The 14,474-nt window shown below is 41.9% G+C and overlaps 1 protein-coding gene across 1 annotated transcript; it reads right to left on the bottom strand.

The window, feature by feature from the left end:
- Positions 1-512: 512 nt before the first annotated feature.
- On the bottom strand, positions 513-3,850 carry sp5l (Sp5 transcription factor-like). The gene is made up of 2 exons (XM_021565862.3): positions 3,342-3,850; positions 513-2,795 (listed from the first exon to the last, which is right to left on the bottom strand). Exons 1-2 carry the CDS (start codon positions 3,393-3,395, stop codon positions 1,665-1,667), a joined length of 1,185 nt encoding a protein of 394 aa, XP_021421537.1. The 5' UTR covers positions 3,396-3,850; the 3' UTR covers positions 513-1,664.
- Positions 3,851-14,474: the final 10,624 nt, after the last annotated feature.

The following is a 14,474-nucleotide window of genomic DNA, read 5'->3' as shown; positions in this document are numbered from 1 at the left end:
TAACTTTCAAAATCAAAGGGCTTTCCTGTCACCACTGGGGGGGAGGGGTCTGAGCAACAGGGGTCCTATTCACGGGGGGAGTCCCGTCGAGTGGAGGGCCATTGCATCTGTTGTCTCAATCTCCTCCATTCAGAGAAAGAAAACAGCCATTAAAGCCACATGACTGTGAACTTGATTGCAGAAGGCCCACCCCAAACTGCCCCCGTCTCCCACAAACAGCCCCCGTCCCCAGTCAATGGTGGTCTCTCCGTGTTTACTTTGAGGTGTGAAATCTTTGAACATCCCCCCTCCACTCCCCATTTTTAAGAGGTGTTTGCTTCACACTTCAATGATACAATGACCCACCAGTTGTATTTTGAATGAATACAATGAAATTACATTTGAATGAAACGTTAGATATTTTGGTTGACTAGAATGCCGTTCACTGTATTAGGTGGAAGAAGGCAACAAAAAAAAACATTTGAGTCTCACACTATCACTCTGAGAAAATAACATATAACATTGAATATATATTTGCTTTAGCAAGGAATTCCCGTTTATTCAAATGTACATGCAGTCTTAACTTCAACTAAGTTGTCTGTGAAAGTGATACATTATTTACAAAGTCTTCCAACAAATTGTGGTTTGTACACATAGGAATGGCAATTCACATTCTGATTAAATAACAAGAATCAATTTCAGCAACAGATGAAACTGAGATAGGGGTTTATATATCCATGAATAAAACATTATAAACACTGATCCCACAATCAACCGTCAGATCAATATATACATTTGGCCAAACAGCAAATTTCTTAAAAATCAACCGATATGTGGTATACTTAATTCAGATACATTTTCTTCCTCGTGTAATTCACATTCCATTATCAAAAATTGTTTCTGAATTCCAGATTCTAAAAGATGAAACGTGCAGAAAGTGGATCACTTGCATGTTACATAAATTTGCTGAATGATTGATATTTCAATATTACAAATGAAATCAAAAATAAAATGAAGACCTCGGGAATTGTTATTTATCATGACTAATCTATTCAAGCTGCTATCCACTTTGCTACTTAAAAACAGTCTTCGTTTTGATGTTTTTTTAAAATCAATCATACTGTATATTCTATTATGTACCTACCTTTAACACTAGTTTTTATGTTATTTTTGGACTTTTGTAGTTGGCATTTGATTCTTGATTGATATTATGGCACTGCATTGTTGAGTTAGCAAGCAAGCATTTCACTGTACCGTGTGCACGTGACCAACCAAAACTTTGATTTGATTTGACCGTGGACATTGACAGCTGATTCATGTGGGAACCAGGTTATAATGTCACCATCAAAGGTAAAGAGTGACCCCTTTGAGAGAGATAGAGACCCCTTTGCTATGGGAGATCCTTTTTTGTGCGACACCTAGAAATGCCCAGTGAACGCTCTGTGTCCATATCAACAATCCTGAACCTCGCCACTCGATTTGCTTCCCTTGTTGTGAAATAATTCTCAAAAGCGTTTTGCTGACGGGCTGAAAATGGTCACGACTACAGAGGTTAATAGTCTATAGGTTGTCCTTGTGGTCCGCACCACTCTCCCTCAGAGGGTCTGTGGCAGTTACAGTATCATCACATATTGCAGTCTCTTGGCTTTATATAGAGTCTATTGAATCCCCCCCTCTAGTCCGTTCTACTCTCTCTTGATATTGGCCAACAGAGAGTCTGACGTGTTCCCACCGGACCGGCTCTTCCTACTCTGGTGAGTCTTGACGTGTTTGGAGAGGTGGTCGCTCCTCATGAACCTCTTCCCGCACTGCTGGCATCCGAACCTCTTCTCCCCGGTGTGTGTTCTGAGGTGGCGTTGTAGCTCATCGGAGCGCGTGAAGCTCTTCCCGCAGAACAGCCAGTTGCAGATGAACGGCCTCTCCCCGGCATGCCAGCGCAGGTGGGCCTTCAGGTGAGACGTCTTCTTGTACACCTTGCCGCACTCTGGGATATGACAGATGTGCAGTCGTTTCTTGCCAAACTCGAGTCCCCCGCCGTTGGCCTGGCAGTTGGGGCACTTGCAGCGACGGCAGCGGCGTGTGGAGGATAACAGGCCCTTGGAGGTGCCCTGTAGGAGGGCTGCGATTTGGGGCTGGTGGCCCAGGACCAGCTGCCGGCCCAGGGAAAAGGGGTGGTGGTTGGTGGGGCTTCCGTGGCCAGTGGTCTGGGGGAGGCTCCACCAGCCCTGCTGGCCCTCCTCCCCTACATGGTGTTGTCCGCCGGATAGATGGTGCCTGGCGGAGGATACAGAGTTCTGAAAGAAGCCGGGGAAGTTTTGTCCCACAGAGACTCCATTATGCTGGGGGTAGTACTGCGGCCCATTGGGACCCTGGCTCTGGGATGAGAGGACCTTGACGGGGGAGAGCTCGAAAGAGTAGGCGGAGGGAGGCTCGGCCGGCGGAGTCAGGGGCAGCTCGTGGTGGTGGTGGTGATGGTGGTGGTGATGGTAGAGCGCGTGGGGGTGAGGACCCAGGCCAGAAGGCAGACTCTGTCCAGGGCCAACAGGGAACTGGACCTTGGGCACCGCGAATGTCATCTGATGTGCGGCTGCAGTGAGACTGGAGGCGCTGAGACTAGAACTAGGGGCCACCGCCACCTCGTTGCTCCAGAGCTGGAACATCCCGGAGGCTGAGCTCACCCCCACCGCCCCCTCATAGGGGAACTGGGAGCTCTCAGAGCCCACCGTGCCACCCACCTGCCAGGCCTGGCTACAGGTGGTGGCCAGGAAGGACAGGGCGTTGGGGGCTCCCTCTGGGGACGAGCTGGGGGTCCGGTCCTGGTGGAAGATGGATAAAGAACATAATTCACTAACTCATTCTAATGACCCAGGCTAATCAATCTATCAATTTTTTTCATAAAGTACTTTTTTTTACATCACATGTTGTCACAGGATGTTTTTACAATAAGTCTGGTGAAACTTCAGGAATCATAGCAATTCAAGTGATTATTGTGTATTTAAAAAATGTATAGTGTGCAAATAACAGTAATTTCTCACGAGGTACTTTTATTTGTTCTTGAATATCAGATTCCAGAAGTTTTACATATACAAATGTCAACTACAATATCCACAAATATTTATTGACTACAACTATATCATGATACAGTTTCTGTGCAACTTAAAACTTCCTAACACTCTTTCATTCTGTCAGGTTTTAAAATAATAAAACGTTTACTTAGCTATAAACGGGACAGCCTACTGAACATCACATTTTAGAACTCTGCAGATTTATTAACCTTGAACAAATGATTGCCGCACATTTATGCAGACGCAATAAACTGTATAGAAGTGCCTATATCGATTCGTATCAAAACGATTACAAACCTGTAAAAAGGTGTGTAGAAAGTTGTCATTCCGTTGTATCGTCAGCGCAGCCATCTGTCCAAGCGCTCTGTGTCTCCGCACCTGCAACACGAGCTGCGCGGAAAGGCAGCGATGAACGAGTTTACCAGGGAAGGTGCGCGGTGTCGACGGAGAGAAGCGCACCAAGCACCCGGGTCTTGGATTGACCCTGAAACTAGAAACAGTCCTATCCAGAAACAAAGTAATCCTGTGTCATGCAAGGCAAGTGTCCGGTCCTCAGTCCGCTTGGTTACAACGCTTAAAATGGTCTGACTCCGAATGAATGACCAAACTAATTCCAGTTCATGTAGGTCCTCTTTTCAGTCACCAGCAGTCGCATACAACCACCGAGCAGAACGCTTCTTTGAAGTGCAAGTGAAGGAGAGACTATCGCAAGAAATCCTGTGGATTATTTCAAAGGCAGTTGCATGAGTTGTATCTTGTCTTTATAAAGAGGCAAGGTCCTCTCAACGGGGGTCTCCATGAGAACCAGTATGGAGAGGAGATGTGAGGAGGGGAGTAGGGAGGGGGGGTTGATTGGGGAGGAGGGGGTTACATTGATAGTTGGTTGACGGAGAGGGTTGCTCATAATTTGCACTCAATTTCAACCAAATGCTGACCTTGCAAAACAACTCCTCCCTCAATTGTTCTGAAAAACTTTGAGGCGTGAAAAAGGTATTTAGTAATATCGTACAATTTGAGGGAGGGATGTGCTCTCGATTTTCTCTGCATATAAACTGCATATCAACGCGGATTTTGTTCAATAAATGGGCAACTTTATTACACGTGTAGGCTATTACTATTATTAATAATACGCCAGGTCGTAATAATAAGCGTCACCATTTGGCATTTCTGCACATAACATTATCAATATAGTTTAGAAGACAGAAAAATCTAAACCAAGATCACTCCATTTATTATTGCCTACAGTGCTTAGAACAACACAATTTGCACGAATGGAATAATAATTATTATTGTGCATTCTAAATATAATATTCTTAAATTGCTGAACTCTATCAGCAATGTCTACAGCGCTTGCAACATCGCCTGAAATTAAGTGGGGTCTTTACTTGTTATTTGATCTTCATGATAAGCAGTTCATGAGCAGTTACACGCGAAAATGCATGGCTTAAATTCTATTCAATGTACCAAAATGCAAAGCTATTTTGAGATGAGATGAGACCCATCACAGAGCATTCAGAGTCAAATACATTGGTGATATAGCATACCGGGGTGGAGATGGGCAATACATGATCAAATCAAATATGTTTCATCACAGAAACAAATACAACGCTTTTAAACTTGGTCCTTTCAGTTCTCTCTCCTTTTTCTCACGGTTACACCTTCCCAGGCTTCACTTGGGATCAGACTGTAAAGAATGTCACATCACCCTCATGACCATAACATTACATGTTTTCCCTCACAAAGCTAATTGATAAAAACCTAATCAAAGCCTCCCCAGTTCTCACTGCTAGGTGACACGTCAAAATAGGTCCTGCCCTGCGTGACTCCCTCACCCTTCAGGGTCAAGGAAAGGCCATCACAGATCTACTGCATTAATACATGCCGATTGGGAGAGTTAATCTAATTCTGTAGATCTGTTAACCATTACAAAGTCAAGAGCTTAAATTCAAGTCGGGAGCTCTGCTCATTTCTCATGTAAATAGGAGAGCAAAGCCTGAGCCTCTCCTCTTTTGCTGTGAACCACATTATTCGCACATTTCGGCGGTTCTCAATGAAAGAAAATGCAGAGAACGTTGCAGAAAAGGATCAGACTTTGTTCCGTGTTAAATTAATACCTAACACCACTTTAGCCAAATGTATACATGAGTCATATACCTGTCATGTAAGGAATCATTTCCGAACAGTTACTTTGTGATTTAAAAGTTTGCGTCATTAGAAAAATATGACAGACAAGCAAAATGTAGATTAAAGATTAAGAGGCAAATGTCATTTCAATCTGACCCTTTGGTATTTTGATGAATGGAAAACGAGGGTTCTACTAACTAGTTATTACCACACCAACACAGTACGTAATATTACTTATTTACAAAATAACTCGATTTTTTTCGAAAAGAAACTTCATTTGAGGGGTCAGATACATAAGCATAAGGGTAGTAACCATTACGGATTAAGTTTGCCCTATGGCCGTTTGAGAAGGTTTTATTTACCTGGCCATTTGCATATAAAGGGGCTTGCAGGGAGAAGTGTGGGGCAGTGTTGCCGCTAATACATGCAGTGTGTTACAATTGGTCTAATAAAAAAAGGGTAATGGCTATCATAGAAAGGAAATGCATAAAAACGTTATTTTTAAACAGCTTTCCGTGAATTATAGCTCATGCCTTCATGCCATACTAATGCAAGGATTCATGCAATGACGGATGTCAATCATTTTATTTTGGTTTGACAAGAGATGATCTGTTAATTGGCGCATGAATATACAGCCTCGGCAAAGATCATGCAAGTGATGCATTTAGCGTGTGGTTGGCTCTTATCTCCGAATGACCTCGACTGAGGAAAGCCGATGGAGGACAATTCAGCTCCATTTTCAAAGGTTTTGTTCCGCCCACCCTTTCTGAACAGTACAAGATATCCATTAGATTTGCTGTAACCGTAGCTTGCCACCTGAAAACAAAAGCTAATATAGCTTTCCTCAGAAATGCAGCACTCAATTATGTTTGCCTGGTAAAACAGTATTTTTAATCAACATTTTGGAACAGAGTATTTTCACTTTGAAATCCAAGGTCTCTAAGAAAATGATCTGCCACCTTTGGATATGCACTGAGTACACAAAACATTAGGAACACCTGCTTTTTCCATGACATAGACTGACCATGTAAGTCCACGTGAAAGCTATGATGCCTTATTGATGTCATTTGTTAAATCCACTTCAATCAGTGTAGATTCCCCCTTTAGATTTGTGTGTATTAGGTCGCTGTTTGGGAATTGTTAGATTACTTGTTAGATATTACTGCACTGTCGGAACTAGAAGCACAAGCATTTCGTTACACTCGCATTAACATCTGCTAACCATGTGTATGTGACCAATACAATTTTATTTGATTTTTATGAAGGGGAGGAGACAGGTTAAAGAATGATTTTGAAGCCTTGAGACAATTGAGACATGGATTGTGTATGTGTGCCATTCATAGGGTGAATGAGAGAGACAAACGATTTAAGTGCCTTTGAACGGGGTATGGTATGTGCACCAGGCGCACCAGTTTGAGTCAAGAACTGAAAAGCTGCTGGGTTTCTCACGCTCAACAGTTTCCTGTGTGTATCAAGAATGGTCCACCACCCAAAAGAACATCCAGGCAACTTGACACATCTCTGGGAAGCATTGGAGTCAACATGGGCCAGGATCCCTGTGAAACACTTTCGGCACCTTGTAGAGTCCATGTCCCGACGAATTGAGGCTGTTCTGAGGGCAAAAGGTGTGGGGGGGTGCGCAACTCAACATTAGGAAGATGTTCTTAATGTTTTGTACACTCAGTGTAAATCCCCCAGTGCAACCTTTCAAAGAATCAAATAGTATCATTCATGATTTTTAAAGGTAGAAATAAAAAAAAAAGAACATTTAAGATAAGGAAAACCAGTTGCAAACAAATCAAAGAGAGCAAGAGCGCTTCCAAGAAGGAAGACATCAAATATTAGTGCTGTCCCATCTTCAAAGCTCTGAGGTACCCAGGCTGCTGCTGCTCTGTGTCTCCTCTTGCTTTATTACCCAGCACAAGTTGTTAATTACCCTGATTCCTATTTCCTGTCCCCACTCCCCCCCCCCCCCCCCTCCGCCTCCCCCTTCCCCACTGTACCGACTCCCTCCCTCCCTCCCTCCCAGATGAGGTGCTTTGAAGTGCAAAGTACCCTCTCCTCACTTTGAACTGTGAAAACAATGCTCATGTGGTGCTCTGCTTACTGCTTACCTTCCCTTCCCCATGTTAGCTCATTTAAATAGACCTGGATACATACAGCAAGCAGGCTTCCTTCTACACTATTTCATGGGACAACGAGAGAGTGTTTTCCAGAGAGCGAGCGGTCCCAGTGTTCAGTAAACAGCTGTTGTGATAGCAGGCAATCAGGCCTCACAACTGTAAACATCCAGGGATGTGCTGGATTTTTATTTTATTTTGCCTTTATTTAACTAGGCAAGTCAGTTAAGATCGTATTCTTATTTTCAATGACCGCCTAGGAACAGTGGGCAGAACGACAGATTATTATTTAATTATATATTTACCTTGTCAGCTTGGGGATTTGATCTTGAAACCTTTACAAGTCCAACGCTCTAACTACAAGGCTACCAGCCACCCCATAGGGTCAGATAGGCAGCTGGCCACCAACTTCAACACTGAGAATGTCTTGGCTGGCCTATCGAATATAATATTTTCTTAAAGCCATTTCAAGAATTTGAACTGAAATTATAATTGATGACATCCACATTTATGAGCTATATTAGACACAAACTACCTGAGGCATATAGATTTTTGCTTAGGGTCATTGCTATATTGTGATGTTAAATGACATTTTATTTGTCACATGCGCCGAATACAACCTTACCGTGAAATGCTTACTTACAAGAATTTAACCAACAATGCAGTTAAGAAAATAGAGCTAAGAAAATATTCACTAAATAAACTAGTAAAAAAATGTTTAAAACATGTAATAAGAAGTGCGGGGGTACAGGTTAGTTGAAGTAATGTACTGTACATGTAGGTAGGGGTAAAGTGACTATGCATAGATAATAAACAGCGAGTAGCAGCATGAGGGGGGGGGGGGGGGGGGGGGTCAATGTAAATAATCCGGATTGCCCTTTCAGTTTCAATCTGTTCCGTTGATAAGGAAACAAAAATATCAATTTTCACCCATTACAGATGACAAACCACTAGCCATGCTGTTTTTGTCACCGATCAATTCCCTCTTTAAAGCATGCAAAACAATGCATGAAGAATATTCTAGTAGCTAGTCAAGCTGTTTTTTTTTCTTCCCATTTCATCATCTTGCCTGGGGGGCAGTTTAAAAGCCCTCAGATCACTAAAATGTCCCAGCTGTCATGACCATCTGCACCCTAAAAGGCCACACAGCCACATAACAGAGGACAGAGGAGAGGAACTGCCTTTGTACTGGTGGCCCATGGGTATATCCCAAATGGCAGGCTATTCCCTACATAGTGCACCACTTTTGACCAGATCATGGGCCCTGGTCAAAAGTAGTGCTCTACATAGGAATAGGGTTCCATTTTGGAACGCAGCCTGTGTCAGAAGCTCCTGTTTTACAGCACCAAGCTGACTAAATGACCCTCATGTGACGAACAGTGGGCTAATGGAAGAGACAGGAGACAGACAGAAGGTTTAAAGCCTGCAGCTTGGCTGCACTGCTTTACTGAAGAAGCATTCAGAAGGAGAAAAAAGGGACAATATGGTGTGTAATTACCATGACAGTACTGTATTATTGGAAGGAGGACTAATTTCAACAGCTGAAGTTTACAGTAGGCAATATTATGACCATTTTAAAGTTCAATCGGGACATTTTTTCCTGACTCTTATGTGTTGGGGAGGAGAGTCGGGGGGGATTTCAGTATATTTTGCAGGGAAATTAAACTTGTCACTCCGAAAACAACTTCCCAAAAGAGTGCTTAATAAATGATGATCTTTAGAAGTGATTTCTATGTAAATACTGTAAATACGGTCTCAAAATACTAAACAAACAGTATTGAAATGGTAGAAAGATTAAATTCCAGAATCCAGATGTTTAAAAAAATATATATATCAGGGAATCCAGAATTCCCACACCTGTGCAACTAGGCCCTACACCTGTCTATTAGCATGTATGCAAGCTCCAGCTTTCAGTCACCTGGGCAGACACAGACAGACAGCACACATCTCCACTTGTCAAAGAAAACTTTTATCAATACCAGGTGCACTTGAAGTTTGTTTGCATTTTGTTTTCCGGCACTCTTAACAACTTCAGAAGTCAGATCACAGGAGTGTGTGATCAAAGCGCCTTGCGGTTAGTTCTGGAAACACAGGAGTGCTACGCACGGCTTTGATACTCCACATCAATATTTCAATTCAACAATCGCTTGACATGCACCCGTACTCCCAGAGACGAAAGACGAAAGGAAGGAGTAGAGAGAGAGAGAGAGAGAGATCTAGGGAAGGTAGAAGGGGCGCTGTATGGAGGAACTAAGAGAGCTGGATTGATGGAATTGTTAACATGTCTTTTCCTTTCATAGCAATGTTGCACAAAGGCAACTGATCTTCTTTATAGCCGTTACCTTTGTGATTTTTGTTTCACATTTTTTCTTCACACTGTGTGATAGGCTAGAAAAGACAATAATGCCCTTTCTACAACATAGAACTATCGTAAGCCCTTCTGTTTGTAGCAAACCGTGGCACGAAAAGGTCAGCAGAATTTGTTTTACAGGTTTTTATCAAAGGGGTATACATTCTCAGAAAAAAAGGGTGTGGTTAGGGTACCATATTGTTCTCTGGGGTACAAAAAGATGAAAATACACATCATGTACCTTCAGAGGTACACATGTAATCTCACATGGTACTGTTCGGTACCTTTTAGGGTACATGCGCGGATAATCTATTATAAAATGGTACACTTTTGTACCCAATATTTTGAATATAAAAAGATACGATCATCACATCACACTCTCAAAAACCATGGCCATCATTTTCATATTTCCCAGCATGCTCTATTGCAGGTTTATTTATTTTTTACTGTTTGTTTCAATATGTGTGTTTTTGCATGCACATTGATTGATTTATGCTAAATAAAGACAAATACATTTGTTATAAACTAATCCAATCTGTTAGTAGTTGGACTTATTGCAACAGTTACTGTGACAGTTACTGTTACTCCAGTTACTGGAGTAAGCTGTCAATGTCAATAAGAATTTATTCTTAACTGGCTTGCCTAGTTAAATAAAAGGTTCAATTAAAAAAAATACAAATTCTTGTGAAGAAGTATATTCTGTAATTAGTTACAAAACAATTGAAATGCAATTCATTATAGCTGCTGATATCCAACAGTCCATGATCAGATCTGTTGACCATGAGAACATTTTGCAGATAACATGGGTTGAGGCATACTATCTAGGCTTGGAATGACATGTGGCCCATAGAAGCAGTAAAGAGGTTAATCGAACTCGACCAAAACAATGGAATTGCCATGGAAACGCATGGGGGAAAGATCCCGAGTCTCCTCATTGCCCCCCAGCAAAATGATCCTACATTTAGGCTATTGTTTGTCTATTCCACACTATGTTGAGGTGAAAATCAGAATATAATACTGTATGGATGTCAACCCCAATACATGTTCATGTCGTCATCACCAATCAACTGCATTGCAGTTCAAAAAGACTGACTACTACCAGTGATTGTTGTATGCTAGCTATGCTAACAAGTTATAAGAACGGGCGTTAGCATTTAGCAGTCGCTTCTTATAAACCTTAAAAGGGAAAACTTCTACATGTAATGCAGCGAAAACAGCCAGATATACCTAAATCTAACTTTAGTAACCACATTGTGGGCCTTTTACACTACATATATCATGACAGATTTGATGAATATATACTTTGTTATATTTTTGTTGATTGTGTGCCAATCTGGTCAATAAAACATCTGTGGTCCATTGACTCCTTTACCACATCTATTGTTTACCTGGTCATCAAAGACCACACGGGTGTTTCAAAGAGTTTCAAAGAGCTGTCAGTCAAGGGAAGCTCATTAATATAAGGTCCCCACCCACTCAGCGTGTTCTTTCAGTCTTCCTGATATTTTATTTAACTAGGCAAGTCAGTTAAGAACAAATTCTTATTTACAATGACGGCCTACACTGGCCAAACCCAAACGACACTGGGCCAATTGCGCTATGGGACTGCCAGTCACAGCCAGTTGTGATACAGCCTGGATTCAAACCAGGGTGTCTGTAGCGACACCTCTGTCACTGAGATCCAGTGCCTTAGACCGCTGTACCACTCGGGAGCCCAGTAATGTCACCTTAGAAGCTTAGACATGAGGGAATGTACATGAAAACAACATACAATAAGTGTACTGGACAATTTCTCTCTATTAAATCAAATCAATTTTATTTGTCATATGTGCTGAATACAACAGGTCTAGCTTACAGTGAAATGTTTACTTACAAGCCCTTAACCAACAATGCAGTTAAGAAAATAGAGTTATGAAAATATTTAGTAAATAAACTAAATAAAATCTAAATAAAAAGTAACAAAATAAAAAGTAACAATAATGAGGCTATATACAGGGGGTACCGGTACTGAGTCAATGTGCGCGGTTACAGGGTCGTTGAAGTAATTTGTACATGTAGGTAGGGGTAAAGTGACTATGCATAGATAATAAACAGCATGTAGCAGCAGTGTAAAAACAAAGGGGTGGCAGGGGGTGGGGGCTTCAATGCTATACTCTGCCTAGTCTCAGGATGGTAAGTTGGTGGTTGAAGATATCCCTCTAGTGGTGTGGAGGCTGTGCTTTGGCAAAGTGGGTCGGGTTATATCCTGCCTGTTTGGCCCTGTCTGGGGGTATCATCGGATGGGGCCAGTGTCTCCTGACCCCTCTCGTCTCAGCCTCCAGTATTTATGCTGCAGTAGTTTATGTGTCGGGGGGCTAGGGTCAGTCTGTTATATCTGGAGTATTTCTCCCATCTTATCCGGTGTCCTGTGTGCATTTAAGTATGCTCTCTAATTCTCTCTCTCTCTCTCTCTCTCTCTCTCTCACGGAGGACCTGAGCCCTAGGACCATGCCTCAGGACTACCTGGCATGATGACTTCTTGTTGTCCCCAGTCCACCTGGCTGTGCTGCTGCTCCTGTTCACTGTGATTACCATTATTTGACCTATTATTTGACCATGCTGGTCATTTATGAACATTTGATCATCTTGGCCATGTTCTGTTATAATCTCCACCCGGCACAGCCAGAAGAGGACTGGCCACCCCTCATAGCCTGGTTCCTCTCTAGGTTTCTTCCTAGGTTTTGGCCTTTACTAGGGAGTTTTTCCTAGCCACCATGCTTCTACTAAAGGTCAACCGATTATGATTTTTCAACGCCGATACTGATACAGATTATTGGAGGACCAAAAAAGCTGATACCAATTAATCGGACGATTTTTAAAATTGATTTGTAATAATGACAATTACAACAACACTGAATGAACACTTATTTTAACTTAATATAATACATCAATAAAATCAATTTAGCCTCAAGTAAATAATGAAACATGTTCAATTTGGTTTAAATAATGCAAAAACAAAGTGTTGGAGAAGAAAGTAAAAGTGCAATATGTGCCATGTAAGAAAGCTAACGTTTAAGTTCCTTGCTCAGAACATGAGAACATATGAAAGCTGGTGGTTCCTTTTAACATGAGTTTTCAATATTCCCAGGTAAGAAGTTTTAGGTTGTAGTTATTATAGGAATTATAGGACTATTTCCCTCTATACCATTTGTATTTCATTAAACCTTTGACTATTGGATGTTCTTATAGGCACTTTAGTATTGCCAGTGTAATAGTATAGCTTCCTTCCCTCTCCTCGTTCCTACCTGAGATCGAACCAGGAACGCATCGACAGAGTTTGAAACGCTATTAGCGCGCACCCCGCTAACTAGCTAGCCATTTCACTTCGGTCAAACCAGCCTCATCTCGGGAGTTGATAGGCTTGAAGTCATGAACAGTGCAATGCTTGACGCACAACGAAGAGCTGCTGGCAAAACGCACGAAAGTGCTGTTTGAATGAATGCTTACGAGCCTGCTTCTGCCTACCACCGCTCAGTCAGATTATTGTATGCTTGTATGCTCAGTCAGATTATATGCAACGCAGGACACGCTAGATAAACTAGTAATATCATCAACCATGTGTAGTTAACTAGTGATTATGATTGATTGATTTTTATAAGATAAGTTTAATGCTAGCTAGCAACTTACCTTGGCTTACTGCATTCGGGTAACAGGCAGTCTCTTGTGGAGTGCAACGAGAGGCAGGTGGTTAGAGCATTGGACTAGTTAACTGTAAGGTTGCAAGATTGGATCCCCCGAGCTGACAATGTGAAAATCGTTCCGGCCCTGAACGAGGCAGTTAACCCACCGTTCCTAGGCCTTCGTTGAAAATAAGAATGTGTTCTTAACTGACTTGCCTAGTTAAATAAAGATTAAATTAAAGGTGTAAAAGAAAAAAGAAAAATAAATATACCAGCAACAGTGTGTGAAAACCCTGTGAAGACTTTTACAGAAAACGTTTGACCTCTGTCATTGCCAACAAAGGGTATATAACAAAGTATTGAGATAAGTATTTGGTCAATAACAAAAGTTTATTTTCCACCATAATTTGCAAATACATTCATTAAAAATCCTACAATGTGATTTTCTGGATTTTTCAAATTTTGTCTGTCATAGTTGAAGTGTACCTATGGTATACTCTCAACCACCTTCATGAGGTAGTCGCCTGAAATGCATTTCAATTAACAGGTGTGCCTTGTTAAAAGTTAATTTGTGGAATTTCTTTCCTTCTTAATGTGTTTTGAGCCTATCGATGAAACTGGCTCACATGAGGACGGAAGACCCAGAGTTACCTCTGCTGCAGAGGATAAGTTCATTAGAGTTACCAGTCTAAAATATTGCAGCCCAAATAAATGCTTCACAGAGTTCAAGTAACAGAGACATCTGAACATCAACAGTTCAGAGGAGACTACGTGAATCAGGCCTTCATGGTCGAATTGCTGCAAAGAAACCACTACTGAAGGACACCAATAAGAAGAAGAGACTTGCTTGGGCCAAGAAACATGAGCAATTGACATTAGATCGGTGGGAATATGTCCTTTGGTCTGAATTAGAGATTTTGTTTACAACCGCCGTGTCTTTATGAGACATAGAGTAGGTGAATAGATGATCTCTGCATGTGTGGTTCGCACCGTGAAGCATGGAGGAGGTGGTGTGATGGTGTGGGGGTCCTTTGCTGGTGACACTGTCAGTGATTTATTTAGAATCCAAGGCACACTGTCACGACTTCCGCCGAAGTCGGTCCCTCTCCTTGCTCGGGTGGCGTTCGGCGTCACCAGCCTTCTAGCCATCGCCAATCCACTTTTCATTTTCCATTTG

Source organism: Oncorhynchus mykiss, chromosome 16 (assembly GCF_057628025.1).
Source record: "Oncorhynchus mykiss isolate SJ-2025 chromosome 16, ASM5762802v1, whole genome shotgun sequence".
Lineage (NCBI taxonomy): Eukaryota > Metazoa > Chordata > Actinopteri > Salmoniformes > Salmonidae > Oncorhynchus > Oncorhynchus mykiss.
Note: the sequence above shows the minus strand (reverse complement) of the source record. Positions and strands in the feature narration are given on the sequence as shown.